This window comes from Larus michahellis, chromosome 2 (assembly GCF_964199755.1).
Source record: "Larus michahellis chromosome 2, bLarMic1.1, whole genome shotgun sequence".
Classification (NCBI taxonomy): Eukaryota; Metazoa; Chordata; class Aves; order Charadriiformes; family Laridae; genus Larus; species Larus michahellis.
The window spans coordinates 168,626,459-168,642,378 of record NC_133897.1 but is presented as its reverse complement, the minus strand read 5'-3'; the positions used below and the strand labels follow the sequence as shown (position 1 = coordinate 168,642,378).

At 62.1% G+C, this 15,920-nt stretch overlaps 3 protein-coding genes across 15 annotated transcripts; 2 read left to right on the top strand and 1 right to left on the bottom strand.

Annotated features, from left to right (window-relative positions):
* The first annotated feature begins 494 nt into the window (after positions 1-494).
* GFUS (GDP-L-fucose synthase) lies at positions 495-7,257 on the top strand. 7 transcript variants are annotated; one of them, XM_074578022.1, is made up of 11 exons: positions 495-998; positions 3,388-3,549; positions 3,648-3,762; positions 3,971-4,099; positions 4,177-4,250; positions 4,469-4,602; positions 4,751-4,815; positions 5,024-5,090; positions 5,192-5,271; positions 5,454-5,553; positions 6,672-7,249. In XM_074578022.1, exons 2-11 carry the CDS (start codon positions 3,398-3,400, stop codon positions 6,725-6,727), a joined length of 972 nt encoding a protein of 323 aa, XP_074434123.1. In that variant the 5' UTR covers positions 495-998; positions 3,388-3,397; the 3' UTR covers positions 6,728-7,249. The 7 variants fall into 7 exon arrangements, 4 of the variants coding, with proteins under 4 accessions (XP_074434123.1, XP_074434124.1, XP_074434122.1 ...); XR_012585820.1 differs by having other exon boundaries at positions 502-998; positions 4,936-5,090; XM_074578023.1 differs by having other exon boundaries at positions 536-991; positions 6,672-7,257.
* LOC141739873 (protein brambleberry-like) lies at positions 7,211-11,996 on the bottom strand. Of its 6 annotated transcripts, XM_074578017.1 has the most exons (13): positions 11,934-11,993; positions 11,253-11,378; positions 10,783-10,911; positions 9,763-9,883; positions 9,574-9,681; positions 9,300-9,467; positions 9,045-9,221; positions 8,837-8,936; positions 8,639-8,746; positions 8,493-8,554; positions 8,142-8,251; positions 7,697-7,779; positions 7,211-7,561 (listed from the first exon to the last, which is right to left on the bottom strand). In XM_074578017.1, exons 2-13 carry the CDS (start codon positions 11,358-11,360, stop codon positions 7,450-7,452), a joined length of 1,386 nt encoding a protein of 461 aa, XP_074434118.1. In that variant the 5' UTR covers positions 11,361-11,378; positions 11,934-11,993; the 3' UTR covers positions 7,211-7,449. The 6 variants fall into 6 exon arrangements, with proteins under 6 accessions (XP_074434118.1, XP_074434117.1, XP_074434120.1 ...); XM_074578016.1 differs by having other exon boundaries at positions 9,045-9,467; XM_074578019.1 differs by lacking the exon at positions 8,639-8,746.
* Positions 11,997-12,090: 94 nt separating this feature from the next.
* On the top strand, positions 12,091-15,616 carry PYCR3 (pyrroline-5-carboxylate reductase 3). 2 transcript variants are annotated; one of them, XM_074578012.1, is made up of 6 exons: positions 12,091-12,210; positions 13,623-13,687; positions 13,960-14,139; positions 14,473-14,685; positions 14,812-14,904; positions 15,244-15,616. In XM_074578012.1, exons 1-6 carry the CDS (start codon positions 12,129-12,131, stop codon positions 15,424-15,426), a joined length of 816 nt encoding a protein of 271 aa, XP_074434113.1. In that variant the 5' UTR covers positions 12,091-12,128; the 3' UTR covers positions 15,427-15,616. The 2 variants fall into 2 exon arrangements, with proteins under 2 accessions (XP_074434113.1, XP_074434114.1); XM_074578013.1 differs by having other exon boundaries at positions 12,114-12,210; positions 14,533-14,685.
* The last annotated feature ends 304 nt before the right edge of the window (positions 15,617-15,920 follow it).

Below are 15,920 nucleotides of genomic sequence, written 5' to 3'. Positions count from 1 at the left end.
TGAGGAGATGCTGGGACTCACCCAGCTGGGAGGGGGGCCATGGGACACGGCTGGTCACACAAGCACAAGGTGACGCCTTTTGTCATGCTGGGGGGAGAAAACTGACCCATTCCCTCAGGAAAGGGATCCCCAAGGATTCAGCTTTTCCTCAGACTTTCCCAAAGCAAACGGGCACATTCCTCTTCCAGGTCTCGCCCAGAAGAAAGGAGGAGGGAGAAAAGGAGTGGAAAAGCCATGATGTCCTACTACTTCTTCGACGTGGGGGCTGTATCTCTTTTGGGGGGGAAAAGCAGGAATTCCTGTATGGGTCTCCCTTATCCCACTCTTCACCGTTTGAATTTAGAGCAGCACAAGCCTTTGCCTCAGAAAGTCCCGAAGGAAAAGACAGCTGGGAGAAGGGGGATGTCTTGGAAACCCCTGCTCATTTTTAATCTGGGTTTAAGTGCGTTTAATGATGACGAAGCCTTTTCTCCACAAAATCCCTTTTGACCAGCCCTTTTTGTCTGGGAGGAGGGGAGGCAACCTGCACCCCCTTCCCCCGCACCGCTGTGTGGAGGTGTGCAAGCGCCCGGCCTCGCCCCGGCCCCCCACCACGGGCGATGGTGCCGGTGTCCACACGGTGCTGTGGCAGCTCCCAGTGCCGGTAAACCCCGGGACGCGGACTCCATTTCCCGAGGAGCCGAGCGGCTGCCCCCCAAGATGGCGGCGGAGAGGCCGGAAGCGGGGCCGGGCCGAGCCGAGCTGAACCGAGCCGGACCAGGCCGAATCTAGCCGAATCCAGCCGAGCCCTGCTGAGCCGAACCGAGCCGATCGGAGCCGAATCCAGCCGAGCCTCGCCGAGCCGAGCCGAGTCCAGCCGAGCCCAGCCGGGCCGAACCGAGCCGATCGGAGCCGAGTCCAGCTGAGCCCTGACGAACGGAGCCGATCGGAGCCGAGCCCAGCCGAGCCCTGACGAACGGAGCCGATCGGAGCCGAGCCCAGCCGAGCCCCGGTGAGGGGTGAGACGGGACCCCCCCCCCCCGCCACATAGGGGAGCGTTTGCGGGGGCGCCCCCACCCCCGCCCCCGCAACGGGGGTGGCTGGGGGGAGCAGAGTGGGGAGGGGGTCCCCAAAGTGGGGCACAGTGGGGAGGGGAGAGCCCGGGGGGGGGGGGGCGGGATGAGGGGGGGGGCGCGGTGAGAGGCTCCGGGGTGGACTAAGGCGGACGTGGCGGGAGGGGGGGCCGGGGGGTGTGGGGGAGATTTGGGGTGCAGAGCTGGGATCTGGGGGGCAGATGGGGGGGTCAGGCCTGGGTGCGGAGGTGGGGTTCGGGGCGCAGGAGGAGATGTGGGGTGCAGAGCTTGGGGTGCGGGGGGAGGTTTGGGGTGCAGACGTGGGATTTGGGGGTGCGGGGGAGGCGTGGGGTGCCGACCCGGGGTTTGGGGTGCAGGTCTGGGTGGGGACGTGGGATTTGGGGCGCAGGAGGAGATGTGGGGTGCAGACCTGGGGTTTAGAGGAGATTTGGGGTGCAGAGCTGGGGTACAGACATGGGATTTGGGGTGCAGGAGGAGGCGTGGGGTGCAGAACTGGAGTGTAGGGGGAGATTTGGGGTGCAGACCTGGGTGCAGATGTGGGATTTGGGGTGCAGGGGGAGCTTTGGGGTGCAGATGTGGGATTTGGGGTGCGGGGGGGGGGCATGGGGTGCCGACCCGGGGTCTGGGGTGCAGGTAGGGGCACAGATGTGGGACTTGGGGTGCAGGAGGAGATCTGGGGCGCAGAGCTGGGGTGCAGGGGAACATTTGGGGTGCAGGAGAGGTGTGGGGTGCAGACCTGGGTGCAGATCCGGTGTTTGGGGTGCAGACCTGGGTACAGACCTGGGATTTGGGGTGCAGGGGAGGTGTGGGGTGCAGGCCTTGGTGAGGTTGTGGGATTTGGGGTGCAGACCCCGGGTTCAGGGTGCAGGAGGAGATCTGGGGTACGGACCTGGGGGTGCAGAGGGATATTTGGGGTGCAGACCTGGGTGAGGACATGGAATTTGGGGTGGGGGGAAACATGAGTGCAGACCTGGGGTTTGGGGTTCAGGGGGAGATCTGGAGTGCGGAGCTGGGGTGCAGATGTGGGAAATTTAGGGTGCCCAGCTGGGACTCGGGGTGCAGGGGAGGTGTGGGGGTCAGGCCTGGGTGCAGATTTAGGATTTGGGGTGCAGGAGGAGATATGGGGTGCAGATGTGGGAAATGCAGGGTGCCCGGCTGGGACTTGGGGTGGAGGGGAGATGTGGGGTGCAGACCTGGGTGTAGACCCAGGATTTGGGGTGCACACCTAGAGTTTGGGGTGCAGGGGGAGATTTGGGGTGCAGACGTGGGATTTGAGGTGCAGGGCAGGAGTGGGGTGCAGACCTGGGTGCAGACCTGGGGACTCGGGGTGCAGGAGGAGATCGGGGGTGCAGAGCTGGGGTGCAGGAGGAGATTTGGGGTACAGACCAGGGACTTGGGGTTCAGGGGAGGTGTGGGGTGCTGACCCGGGGTTTGGGGTGCTGGTGGAGATCTGGGGTACAGACTTGGGGTGCAGAGGGATGTTTGGGGTGCAGACCTGGGTGAGGACATGGGATTTGGGGTGCAGGGGAGATGTGGGGTGCAGACATGGGTTTTGCAGTGCAGGAGGAGAGCTGGGGTGCAGAGCTGGGGTGCAGACATGGGAAATTTAGGGTGCCCAGCTGGGACTCGGGGTGCAGGAGGAGCTCGGGGGTGCAGAGATGGGATGCAGGGGGAGATTTGGGGTACAGACCAAGGCCTCAGGGTGCAGGGGAGGTGTGGGGTGCAGACCTGGGGTTTGGGGTGCAGACCTGGGTGAAGACATGGAATTTGGGGTGCAGAGGAGACCTGGGGTGCAGACCTGGGGTTTAGGGTGCAGGGGGAGATTTGGGGTGCAGATGTGGGATCTGGGGTGCAGGAGGAGATCTGGGGTGCAGACCTGGGTGCAGGGGAAGATGTGGGGTGCAGATGTGGGGTGCAGGGGGGAATTTGGGGTGCAGCCCAGGGACTCGAGGGCAGCCTGGGGTGCAGGTTGAGCCTCCTTTTCTGTGCCGCGTGGCAGGATCCGGCCCCAGCCCAGGTGCCGCCTGCGCATGGGGAGCCCACAGGCCAGTTTCATTAATTAGCAACTACAGCTGACGAGTTTCTGCTGCCCTGGCCCAGCCACGTCACTGCCAGACACGCCGCTTCTGCTTTCCTTTTCGCTTTTGCTGGCAGAAATGGGTAAAAGCCCCCCAAAAAAATGGTCCCACGGGGCTGGCGTGTGGCTGATGCTTGTGGGCACCCGTGGCAGGGTAGGGGGGAGCTTGGTGATCATAGCAGGGTGCACCCCGAGGTGACCCCCAGCTTATATCACCACCCCCACAACTCCCGGCAGGGTTTTGGCCATGATGGAGGCGACGGGGCCTGTGGCCAAGCGCATCCTGGTGACGGGTGGCAGCGGCTTGGTGGGGAGAGCCATCGAGAAGGTGGTGGCCGATGGAGAGGGGCGGCCAGACGAGAAGTGGATCTTCGTGTCCTCCAGAGACGCCAACTTGACGTGAGTTGACCACGGGGGGGTTTTTTTGGCTTGGAACCGCCCCCCCCGCCCCGATCTGCTCCCTCGATGCCGCTGAACCCCAAAATTTCCCATCCCAGGAATGCCGCCGAGACCAAAGCCCTGTTCGAGCAGCACAAGCCCACCCATGTCATCCACCTGGCCGCCATGGTCGGGGGCCTCTTCAAAAACATCCGCTACAACCTGGATTTTTGGGTGAGCACCTGGGGAACGGGTGATATCAGGATCCCTGTGGATGCTGCAACCATCTGCCCTCCCCGAGCTGTGACATGGGGATGTGGCTTGCTCTGCTCCTGGGGCCAAACCAGAGCTCCTCTGGTTTCTGGAGTTATTACCCACAGGGTGCAGGGTTTTGGGGGAGGGGTCCCCACCCCACAGATCTGAGAAACCTCTCCATCACCAGAGGAGAAACGTTCATATCAACGACAATGTCCTGCACACGGCCTACGAGACGGGGGTGCAGAAGGTGGTCTCCTGCCTCTCCACCTGCATCTTCCCCGACAAGACGACGTACCCCATCGATGAGAGCATGGTGAGCATCTCCAGCCCCATGCCCAACCCTGGGGGGGGGTCCTCACTCTGCTTAACTCTCTGCTCCCTTGCCCCTAGATTCACAACGGGCCACCACATAGCTCCAACTTTGGCTACTCCTACGCCAAGAGGATGATCGACATCCAGAATAGGTGTGATGGGGGGGATACAGGAGAGTCCTTGCGAGCACCCCCCGGTTATCAGGGCAAGGGGAATCTTCTGGGGCCCCCAGGAATTAAACGGAGCTGAGGAGACACCTGGGCTCAGCAGATGGAGATGCTGCTGGCTGGGGTCTTCTGGGGACAGCTCTGTGCTGGGTGGGTGGGTGACCGCGGCTGGTTGATAACCCACCTCCCCGGATCTCACCCAGGGGCTACTTTGAGCAGCACGGCTGCCGCTTCACTGCCGTCATCCCCACCAACGTCTTTGGGCCGCACGACAACTTCAACATCGAGGATGGCCACGTCCTGCCAGGGCTCATCCACAAGGTCTACCTGGCCAAACGTGAGCATGGCAGAATTCTTATGGATCTTTTGGGGAAGGGCTGGTTGGTGTTTTTTTTCACCCCCTGCCTGCTCCATGAGCTGATCTGCAGCTGGGGTGGGTGGAGGTGGCTCTGATACTCATGGACATGCTTTCCTTTCTCCTGTAGAGACTGGCTCCGCTCTGACCGTCTGGGGCACGGGCAAGCCCAGGAGACAGTTCATCTACTCCCTGGTACGCATGGCCTTGGGGGGCACTTGCCTCCCGCGGCTTGGGGAGGGCAGGGTATGGGGCTGGGGGTGCCGGTGCCTGGACCTCAGCAGGGTCTGAGCCCACCTGGGTTGTCCTGGGCAGCGTTGGCCATCCTCAGGGTTGGGTTCCCTCTCACTGGGAGGGCTGGGGGACAGCAGCCACCCCCCAAGAGCCATCTGCCCCTCCGCAGGACCTGGCCCGGCTCTTCCTTTGGGTCTTGCGGGAATACGATGAGGTGGAACCCATCATTTTGTCAGGTAAGCCCCTGCTGCCCCTCCCCGCCCCCCCCCGCCAACTCCTCCACCAGCCCCTTTTCAAGGGGATGGGGGAACAACCCTGATCATGTCCTTCTCCGCAGTGGGAGAAGAAGATGAAGTCTCCATCAGGGAGGCAGCAGAGGCGATCGTGGAGGCCATGGACTTCAGGGGAGAGCTTGTTGTATCCTTCTCTGCAGGCTGGCCCGCCACTTGCTGCTGCAGCATTTCCACCAGCAACCATAGGGCTCCAGGGGAGATGCTGTGGTCCAGAGCATCCCTCCAGCTGCCCCACGCAGGACATGGTGGGGCAGAGCAAGACCTGGTTTTCCCCTCTTTGGTTTTCCTTAATCCCTCTCGCCCCAGTTTGACACCACCAAAGCGGACGGGCAGTTCAAGAAGACGGCCAGTAACGCCAAGCTACGGCGCTACCTGCCCAGCTTCCAGTTCACACCTTTCAAGCAAGGTGAGATGGAGGACTCCACAGAACACAGAGGTCCTACCCACTGCTATTAGCCTTGGTGGCATCAGGGTGGTCCATCCTTTCAGGACCTAAAGGGGGCTCATAAGAAAGATGGGGACAGCCATTTTAGCAGGGCCTGTGGTGATAGAACAAGGGGTGATGGCCTTAAACTAAGAGAGGGAAGATTCAGACTAGATCTAAGGAAAAAAGGTTTTACGCTGAGGGTGGTGAGACCCTGGCACAGGTTGCTCAGAGAGGTGGGAGATGCCCCATCCCTGGAAACATTCCAGGTCAGGTTGGACGGGGCTCTGAGCAACCTGATCTAGTTGAAGATGTCCCTGCTTATTGTAGGAGAGGTTGGACTAGATGACCTTTAAAGGTCCCTTCCAACCCAAACTGGTTGATGAGAAGCTCCAACACGAGCTGGTAATGCGCACTCACAGCCCAGAGGACCAACTGTATGCTGGGCTGCATCAAAAGAAGCATGGCCAACACGTTGAGGGAGGGGATTCTGCCCCTCTGCTCTGCTGAGACCCCTCCTGGAGTACTGTGACCAGCTTTGGAGTCCTCAACACAAGAAGGACATGGAGCTGTTGGAGCGGGTCCAGAGGAGGCCACAAAGATGATCAGAGGGTTGGAGCCCCTCTGCTGTGAGGACAGGCTGAGAGAGTTGGGTTTGTTCAGCCTGGAGAAGAGAAAGCTCTAGGGACCCCTTATAGCAGCTTTCCAGTATCTGAAAGGTGCCTACGAGAAAGCTGGAGAGGGACTTTTTACAAGGGCATGTAGGGATAGGATGAGGGGTCATGGCTTCCATCTGGAAGAGGGTAGATTTAGATGAGATATTAGGAAGAAGTTTTTCACTCTGAGGGTGGTGAGCTTCTGGCCCAGGTTGCCCAGAGAAGCTGTGGATGCCCCATCCCTGGAGGTGTTTAAGACCAGGTTGGATGGGGCTTTGAGCAACCTGGTCTAGTGGGAGGTGTCCCTGCCCAGGGCAGGGGCGTTGGAACAAGATGATCTTTAAGGTCCCTTCCAACCCAAACCATTCCATGAAACTATTCTACAATTCTATAAACAGACCATATTCCCAATCCCAAAACCCATCCCATCTTCTCCCTCCCCAGCCGTGAAGGAGACCTGTGCCTGGTTCAGTGCCAACTACACCAACGCCAGGAAGTGACGGGACAATGCGGCAGCGGGACCGGCATCATCCTCTTCATCTCAGGGTTGTCCTTTGCTGGGGCAGAGGACGGGGCTCGGGGAGTGACGGTGAGATTTCCAAAGTAAAAGTGGGCCAGAGCCCAGTGAGCAGCCCCCACATTCCTGCCTGTTGCTGGGAATGGGCACGGGACGCCCAGGGCAGGGGGAAAGGAAGGTTGGGACACCCCAAAGGTGCTGGGACACCAGACCAGCTGGTAGCCACCAACTGGAGCCACCACCACCCCCTTGGCCACGTGCGAAAAGCTGTAACGGGCTACACTGCTAATTACCTGTAATTAGGCTATAATAAAGGGAAGGTAATCAGGGTTCCTCTGGCGCAGGAATGGCAGCCGGACATTTGCTGCTGCTGCTTTTGGCATATTGGGATGGTCCCGAAGACCCCAACAAAGTCCCAGCATCAGGATGGAGCAGGGTGGGGGACTAGAATGGGGAAGGCTCTAGCTGTAAATATGGCATTTATTAAATTATACACAAAGAGCGTAAAACCGGTGGGATGAGGAGCGTCTGCCCCACAGCACAGTCCCCTACCCACGTCAAATAGCACCCAGAGGGTCCTGAGCACCACAACACGTTCTCCACCAGCATCTGGAAGAGCCAAAAAAGAGTTTTAAAACCCCTCTGGGAGGAGGTAGAGGGTCAGATATGGGGGGACGAGTCCATGGGCAAGCCGCTGCTCGAGGCTCAACCGGTGGTGTGGACGTGGCAGAAGTCCTGCCCGAGGATGGCTTTCTTCCGGCATCGCTGCCCAGCCCTGGTGAGGCCCTGGCATGGGAGCCGTGGGGACAACGAGGACCTATGGAGGAGAGACCCCCATCAGCACCCCAAGAAGCCTGTCCCCAACACTGTCAGATCACTGGCTGCCCCCTGAGGTGGCACCAGCCCTGAGGTGTCCCTGGAGAAGGAGTGTCCTGTTCTGGTTGGCACTTACATGTCACTGGCCAGAGACTGGCTTGGGGTGCAAGGTTTGGGCTCCCAGTGCTTCCCAGTGCCCATGGCAGGCTCCAGCATTGCCTGATTGGGGAAGAAGGGATTTAGACAGGGCATCCTCCATCCCTGGTGACCCTGCTGTCCTACAGGACATGTCCCTTGTCCCGTGGGGACATGTTGGTCATACAGGATGGGTGCCTCGGCCACCCATCCTTGGAGGGCATCCCTTCCGCCCAAGAGTCCTCCTTGGGTGTAATGTCCCCACAAGCTCTGCGGGACCAGCCCCTCTTCCCAAGAGGGTGTCCAGCACCCAGAAGCACAGTCACGCTGAGGACACCCCAACCCTAGAGGCTCTGACCTTTAGAGGGACCCAGCTGGCCCCCAGGAGCAAGGCCTGGCCCAGCCTGGGGACACCCCACCCAGCACCTACCTAAGCTCAGGCTTACCCCACACGAGCTCAGCTTTGTCCTCCAGCCGCCAGGGATGGATGACATCCTCCCTGCTAAGCGAGGGGTGTCCCCTGCCATCACTGGGGGCTGCTCCAGGCACGAGGGCTCTGCAGGAACATGGTGGTGGTGGTGACATGCTCCCAGCGCTGCTGTCCCCAGGTGGAGGGTGGGGAACACCCTGTGGTGGTGCCCATGCCCTACCATAGCTTGGGGACACTCTGGGGTAACACCCACATCCCCAGCACAGGATGGGGACATGCTGGGGCTTCAGACCCCTGTCCTACAGCCACCACACCTCCCACCTCATGGTCATCTCTCCCACATCCCCCCTGCCTGGCCAGCTCTCACCTTGCAGGCAGCTCATCTCCAACCTGTCCATCTCCTCCTGCAACAGCTCCATTTTGCACTCCCTACGTGAGAAGAACCACCAGAGCCTCATCACCTTGGTGGCTTCTACATCACCATTATGACGGCAGCCCCCTCTCCACACCCACCTCTGAGCAGAAGAGGAGGAGCTGGGATGAGGTGCCCAAAAGCTGCTGGCAAGCCACCAAGGTGCTTCCTGCCCCCTCCTGGAGACCAGCAGCCCACCCCGGGGACCTCTGCAGGATGGGACATCCAGGATGGGTGCCCAGGATGGGTCCTAACAGCTCCCAAGGGTGCCATGCTCTTATCCCCTAACCATCTCCTACCTTTCCGGGGTGGAGGTGAGCTGGTGACGGGGTTCCTCCTGCAGAGGAACCAGCCAGGGTCCCCCAGCACCACGGCGGGCAGCCATCACCAGCAACTGCCCTATGGGGAAGCAAGATGGTGGGAGAGGGCAGAGCACCCCCAGCCCACCCCCGTAGCACCCCCAGGGGAGCGTGTCCCCAACCAGGTCCCCCCAACACCTGTCCTCACCTGCCACAGCAAGGGCCAGGAGAGTGGAGAGTGCTGGGATGCCGAGGAGCTCGCCAAGGATGCTGAAGGCAAGGAGGAGGAGGATGGCACGGGGCGGCATGGGCACCAGTAGTGCAACCAGCAGCAGAAGGTAGGAGCCATGAAGGATGCAGGTGGAGATGGCACTTGGGCTCTGACCTGCAGGACAGGGAGAAAGAGCCCAGTGGTGGCACCCACCAGCACCCATCTGCCCTCCAGCACCCATTCCCAGCTCACCGGCTGGGTCAAGGGTGGCATGAAGGTGCTCCAGTTGGTTCTCCAGCCGGCTCTGTGCACCCTCCACGGCCACCAGCATCAATCCCAGGCTCCTGTTGACCTGACGCAGTTTTTCCATCACCTCCTCCATCCGGCACTGCTGGGCCAGGAGAAGGGCCACGTCATGCTCTGCATATGGACGAGATGGATACGGTGTCAGGATGAGCCGGGGAAGCTGCACCCAGGGGTGTCCTGATATAAAAAGAGCTGGGAACAGAGTTTGCCACCTTCTCACCTAGTTGGGAATAGATGTCCCGAGCTCTTTCCTGTGTGTGGTGGAGATCGGACAGGACAACCCGGTGCCCTTCCTGGAGCCCCATGGTCCCATGGCTGCTCACGTTCCCTGTAAGGAGGGACAAGAGGTTGGGTCGGTCCCCAAGGTGAGACACAGGGACATAGCAGCATCCCATCCGGGGGCTCTTACCCATCCGCTGGGCAATGTCCTCCATGAGCTGGGCCACCTGGTGCTCCCTGCTGGTGATGAGGGTCTCCAGTCTTGGCTGCAAGAACTTGCCCGGCTGCTCCTGCAGCTCCTCCTGCCCCTCCTGGGGTGAACATTGGGGTGGTGGCCCCACAGGCCCCAACAGACCATCACTCTATGGTGATGCCCACCACCATGTACCAGGTGGATGCTGGCTCTCCCCCCATTAGCACCCCCTCGGCACCCCAAAATGAGCCCCCAGTGTTTAATCTCCATCCCACAGTGGTGGGGAAGGAGACTTTGGAAAAGCCTTGGGAGGGAGCAAGGCTGGGGGTGTGAAGGGGATCAGGAGGGGAAACCCCCATTTGCCATGGGGGAAATGGACTAAACAGGGATGGGTTTACCTCAAGATGTGGATGAGACTGAGCAGAGGTGGTTGGGTGCAGCTCAGGCTCTGCGGCTACAAAGTATGGGATTTTTGGGGGGGAATAGGACACAGAGCTGTTGGAGCATGACCAGTGGAGGCCCCGGAGATGCCGGGAGGGCTGGAGCCCCTCTGCTGGGAGGACAGGCTGAGAGAGCTGGGGGGGTTCAGCCTGGAGAAGAGAAGGCTCCGCGGAGACCTTCCAGCCCCTTCCAGGCCCTCAAGGGGCTCCAGGAAAGCCAGGGAGGGACTCTGGAGCAGGGAGGGGAGCCACGGGACGAGGGGGAAGGGTTTTAAACCAAAAGAGGGGAGATTGAGATTAAAAATAAGGCAGAAATTCTCCATGATGAAGCTGGTGAGCCCCTGGCCCAGGTTGCCCAGAGAAGCTGTGGCTGCCCCATCCCTGGAGGGGTTCAAGGCCAGGTTGGACGGGGCTTGGAGCAACCTGGTCTAGTTGAAGATGTCCCTGCCCAGGGCAGGTGGGTTGGAACTAGATGCTCTTTAAGGTCCCTTCCAACCGAAACCATTCTATGAATCACGTTGGATTACTATAAGATTTGGGGTGGAACAGGGGAAAACAGGATTTGGGGTGTCCTTACCGCATCCGGGGTGCTGGGGTTTGTCCAGCGACCCTTGGCGTTGGCCTGGCAGTCAAACACGTCCACTCCCAGCTTGGCCACCTCCTCCTCGCTCGGGTCAGTGCAGGACGAGCGGAGCCGCACCACAACCTGGTGGCAGCGCTGGCGTCAGCACCCATGGGTGCTCCCCATGGTTTTGGGTGGGAAATTCAGGACAAAGGTGTGAGTGTTCACCCCAAAAACCATCCCACATGGAGCACCCCATGCCTGGAAAAGTGGGTCTCCAGGGTGGGGGCTCTGGGGAACCCCCATTTCCCATCCTCGGGGGAACCCCCATTTCCCATCCTCGGGGGGAACGCCACCACCACACCTAATGGTGACAGGAGTCTGGGGATGACATCTCCCAGTGAGCCTGGAACCACTTGTCACCCCTGGTCACCTCGAAGGGGACATGTGGGGGGATGCCCACCTCCTGAGGGGGGTGTGCTCACCTCTGGGGGGGTCTCCACCTCCTCCAGGGGGGTGCCAAGTCCCAGCCACCCAAAAAATCTTGCAATGGCGCAGAGGAGCAGCAGAGCCCAGCAGCTCCAGGACACCATGATGATGGTGGGGGTATCCTGCGGGGAGAAAGGGGTGCAGGGAGCACCCTGAGGTCGAGAACAGCCCCCTCCCCCCCTCCAAGACCAAGAACAGGTTTGGGGGCACCTCCCCATTGAGGGGACACCCCCGCCAATACACCCAGCGGTACCAGAGGCCTTAGCTGTAGCCCCAGGGAGGGACGGAGACCACGTTGTGTTCCCACCCCCACCTCATCCCCCCACAGGGGAAGGGAAGGAAGGGGTCCAGAAACAGGTTTGGGGCACCCTCCCATCGAGGGGGGACACCCCCACCAATACACCCAGGGGTGTCAGAGGCCTTGGCAACAGACACGGGGGGACCGTGTCATGTGCCCCCCCCCCCCCCTTCCCCCATAGGGGAAGGGAAGGAAGGGGGACCAGACCAGGAACAGGTTTGGGGGACCCCCACCCCATTCATGGCACACCCCTACCCCCCCCAGTACACCCAGGGGTGTTAGAGGCCTTGGCCACAGCCCCGGGACAATGGGGAGGGCTGGAGACCGTGTTGTCCCATGTCCCCCCCAACCCTTTCCCCGGGGCGGGGGAGAGAGTTACCCCACGCCTGGACCGGAGCGTCGCTGCCCACCGCCGCCTCCAGCACTAGCGCAGAAACCCGCCCCCCTCCCAGGCCCCGCCCCTTATAACCCGGCGCCGCCAATGGGAGCCGCGGGGCGGGTAGAGGGCGGGCCAATGGGGTTTGGGGGACGAGGCAAGGGGGCGTGGCCTGAAAGGGGGCGTGGCCCGGAAGGGATGGAGGCGGCGGAGCTGCGGGTGGGCTTCGTGGGCGCCGGGCGGATGGCGGGCGGCCTGGCCCGGGGGTTGCTGCGGGCAGGTAGGGGCGGGGGGGGATTCGGTCCGGAGGGCCCTGCCCCATAGTTCGGTGTGGGGACGTGGGGACATGGGGACAGCCCCGGCCTGCTCCCCTTCCTCGGGGTCCCTGCCCTCCATGGAGTCCCTGTCCCATAGGGCAGTGCAGGGACACGGGGACAACTCTGTCCTGTCCCCCCCCGCCCCTGGGGTCCCTGCCCCCTCCTGAGTCCCTGCCCCATACATCAGTGTGGGGACATGGGGACAGCCCCGGCCTGCCCTCCTCCTCGGGGTCCCTGCCCTCCATGGGGCCCTTGCCCCATATCGGTGTGGGGACGTGGGAACAGCCCTGTCCTGTCCGCCTCCATGGGGTCCCTGCCCCTTAGAGTGGCATAAAGACATGGGGACAGTCCTGTCCTGCCCCCCTCCTCGTTGTTCCTGCCCTCCCCTGAGTCCCTGCCCCATACATCAATGTGGGGACATGGGGACGACCCCATCCCACACCCCTCCCTGGCATCCCTGCCTTCCATGGGGTCCTTGCCCCATGGATCGGTGTGAGGACATGGGGACAGCCCCGTCCTGTCCCCTTCCTCGGCGTCCCTGCCCTCCATGATGTCCCTGTGCCATAGAGCAGGGCAGGGACACGGGCACGACCCTGTCCTGTCCCCCTCTGTGGGGTCCCTGCCCTATAGAGTGCCACAGGGACGTGGGGACAGCCCGATCCTGCCCCCCTCCTTGGGGGGGCTTGCCCTCCATGATGTCCCTGTCCCATAGAGCGGCACAGGGACATCGGGAGAGCCCCATCCCGCTCCCCTCCCCAGCATCCCTGCCCTCCATTGGATCCTTGCCCCATAGATTACATGGGGACAGTCCTGTCCTGTCCCCTCCCCGGAGTCCCTGCCCTTCTGTGGGGTCCCTGTCCCATAGAGCAGTGCAGGGACATTGGGACAGCCCTGTCCTGTCCCCCTCCCCCGGGTCCCTGCCCTCCATGCTGTCCCTACCCCATAGAGCAGGGTGAGGACATGGGGACAGCCCTGTTCCCGTCCCCCTCGCCGAGGTCCCTGCCCCACAGATAGTGGGGGCACAGCCCTGTCCCTCCTCCCCAGGTGTCCTTGGTTGTCCCTGTCCCGTAGCGCAGTGTGGGGACAGCCCTGCCCATGTGCCGGGAGATGGTCCCTGGGTTTGGGATCACCTCCCTTGTCACTGCACCGTGGCTCTACTGGCTGCCCACAGCTGTCGCCATGGGGTGCCTGTGCCAGCCGGACTGGCAGGATCCATCCCTGTCCCCCTTTGCTCCATGTCCCCCAGGGTGATGGGGCTAAGGTTGGAGGAGGGGACTACATCCCAGCTGAGATCAGGGTGCCCGGGCTGCGCTGGGGTGTCCCCACTGCCCTGGGGCCACCCCGGCCATTCACCCTGGTCCCCATGTTCCTCAAGGAAAGGTGCCAGCCAGCAGCATCCTGGCCAGCGCTCCCTCGGACAAAAACCTGGATGCCTGGAGGGTAAGTGGGGACATGGGGTGACAAGCCACCCCGCTTGGTGGCCATGGAGGTGGGAGGCATGTTGGGGTGCTCCTCGCCATGATTTTGGGGCACCCTTTTCCCCCACGCAGGGCTTTGGCTCATCATTCCCAAGTCTGGGTGAAATCCTTGGCGGCTTTGTGGCCAGAGCGGGTCCCCAAGCCGTGTCCCCGCACATGAATGTGCCTTGCCCCTGGGGGTGGCTAGGGATGGGGGGGGCGGTGACAGTGACACCTCTCCCTGCCCGTGGGCAGGAGTCGGGCTGCCGGACCACGCACTGCAACCTGGAGGTGCTGCAGGAGAGCACCCTGGTCTTCCTGGCCACCAAACCCCACATCCTGCCAGGCGTCCTGCAGGAGATCCGTCCTGCCGTGGGACCCCACCACATCGTTGTCTCGCTGGCAGCCGGTGTCACCCTCCAGACATTGCAGCGGGTGAGGCTCCTTCTTCTCCTTCTCCTTCTCCTTCTCCTTCTCCTTCTCCTTCTCCTTCTCCTTCTCCTTCTCCTTCTCCTTCTCCTTCTCCTTCTCCTTCTCCTTCTCCTTCTCCTTCTCCTTCTCCTTCTCCTTCTCCTCCCATTTGCACCCAGGCCCATGGAGAAGGACACGCCGCTGTGGCTCTGTCTCCCCCTGGGTTGCATCCCCAGGTCCTTCCCCATGGACCACACTTCTCTGCCAGCCCCAATGGGCGATACCCACCGGTGTCTCAGGGCACCCTTGGGTACTCCCTGGAGCTGGCACCCTTCTCCCATCCCTATGTCTCCCCAGCTTCTCCCTGCCGGGACCAAGGTGCTGCGGCTCATGCCCAACCTGCCGTGTGTGGTGCAGGCAGGGGCGATGGTCTTTGCCCGGGGCAGCGGTGCCGGTGACGGGGAAGCCACCCTGCTGAAGAGCCTGCTGTCCTCCTGTGGGCTCTGCGAGGAGGTCCCCGAATCCTACATCAACATCCACACCGGCCTCAGCGGCAGCGGGGTGGCCTACGTAAGCACCCACGGGCACCCGTTCACCGGTGGGACACGGGATGCCGGCAGAAATCCCACCTGCAAGGGGTTGGGGTTTGGGGTCTCCCCTTTCACCACGCTCATCCCCGATGTTCTTCTCCCCCAGGTCTACCTGTTTGCCGAAGCTTTGGCAGAGGGAGCGGTGAAGATGGGCATGCCGGGCGGCTTGGCCAGCAGGATCGCAGCGCAGACGCTGCTGGTGAGTCGGCGTCATCGCTCGGGGATACCCAGCATCGCTCCTGTCCCTCCTGCCCCCCAATTCCCATCCGGCTTGGGCACCCCGTCACTGCTGTTGGGCTCTGCGGCGCTCAGCAGGGTGGCAGAGCGAGGGAGGACGTGTCGAATGGCCTCCTGCCTCAGCTTCCCCTCTTGAAACCAAAGATGAGGCCACCAGGAGATAGCGAAGGGCATGGTGATGGGACGGATGCTTCGGCGCCTTGTGCCCTACCAGGGGGTGTGGGCGATGGGAGGATGCTGCAAAGAGAGGGGAGGTTTGGGAGGTCGCCTTCAGTCTTGACTCACCCCGGGTTCCCCGTAGGGTGCAGCGAAGATGATGCTGGAGACGGGGGAGCACCCAGCGAAGCTGCGAGGAGACGTCTGCACGCCCGGGGGCACCACCATCCACGCGCTGCACCAGCTGGAGAAGGGTGCTTTGCGAGCCACCGTCATGAACGCCGTGGAGGCGGCCACCAACCGGGCATGCGATGTGGCCGAGGACTAGCAGCCTGGCTGGGGAACAGCCCCCTCCATCCCCCGTGGGGCAGGAGGGGCGATGGGGACCAGACCAAAGCCCTTCAGGGACCCCGACACCCCTGGAAGACCCTGGCTGGGGGTGGGAGATGGTGTGGACCCGTGTCCACGCCACGTGCTACCTCTGCAGAGCTGGGACCGAATAAATGTGGGCAGCACAATGGCAGGTTTGGCTCTTTCTGGTCCCTTCAGTCCTGGGGGACTACTGCACCCAGCACGGGGTCACCTCCATGGGGAGCTGACAGCCATGGGTCCCTGGGCGAGCAGGGATGGAGCTGATGCCACGCTGGCTCTATGCTCACCAGTGCGTTGCTGGGACGTATGACGCTGGGGACAGGGATGGGGACAGGGTTTTGGGGATGGGCTGATCCTAAATCAAGCCTGCTGGGGCTGGGAAGGGCGGTCACAGGTGGTGAGGACCATCGGAGGTGCCGTGAGGATGCCAAAGGACCTTGAGAAGTGGGG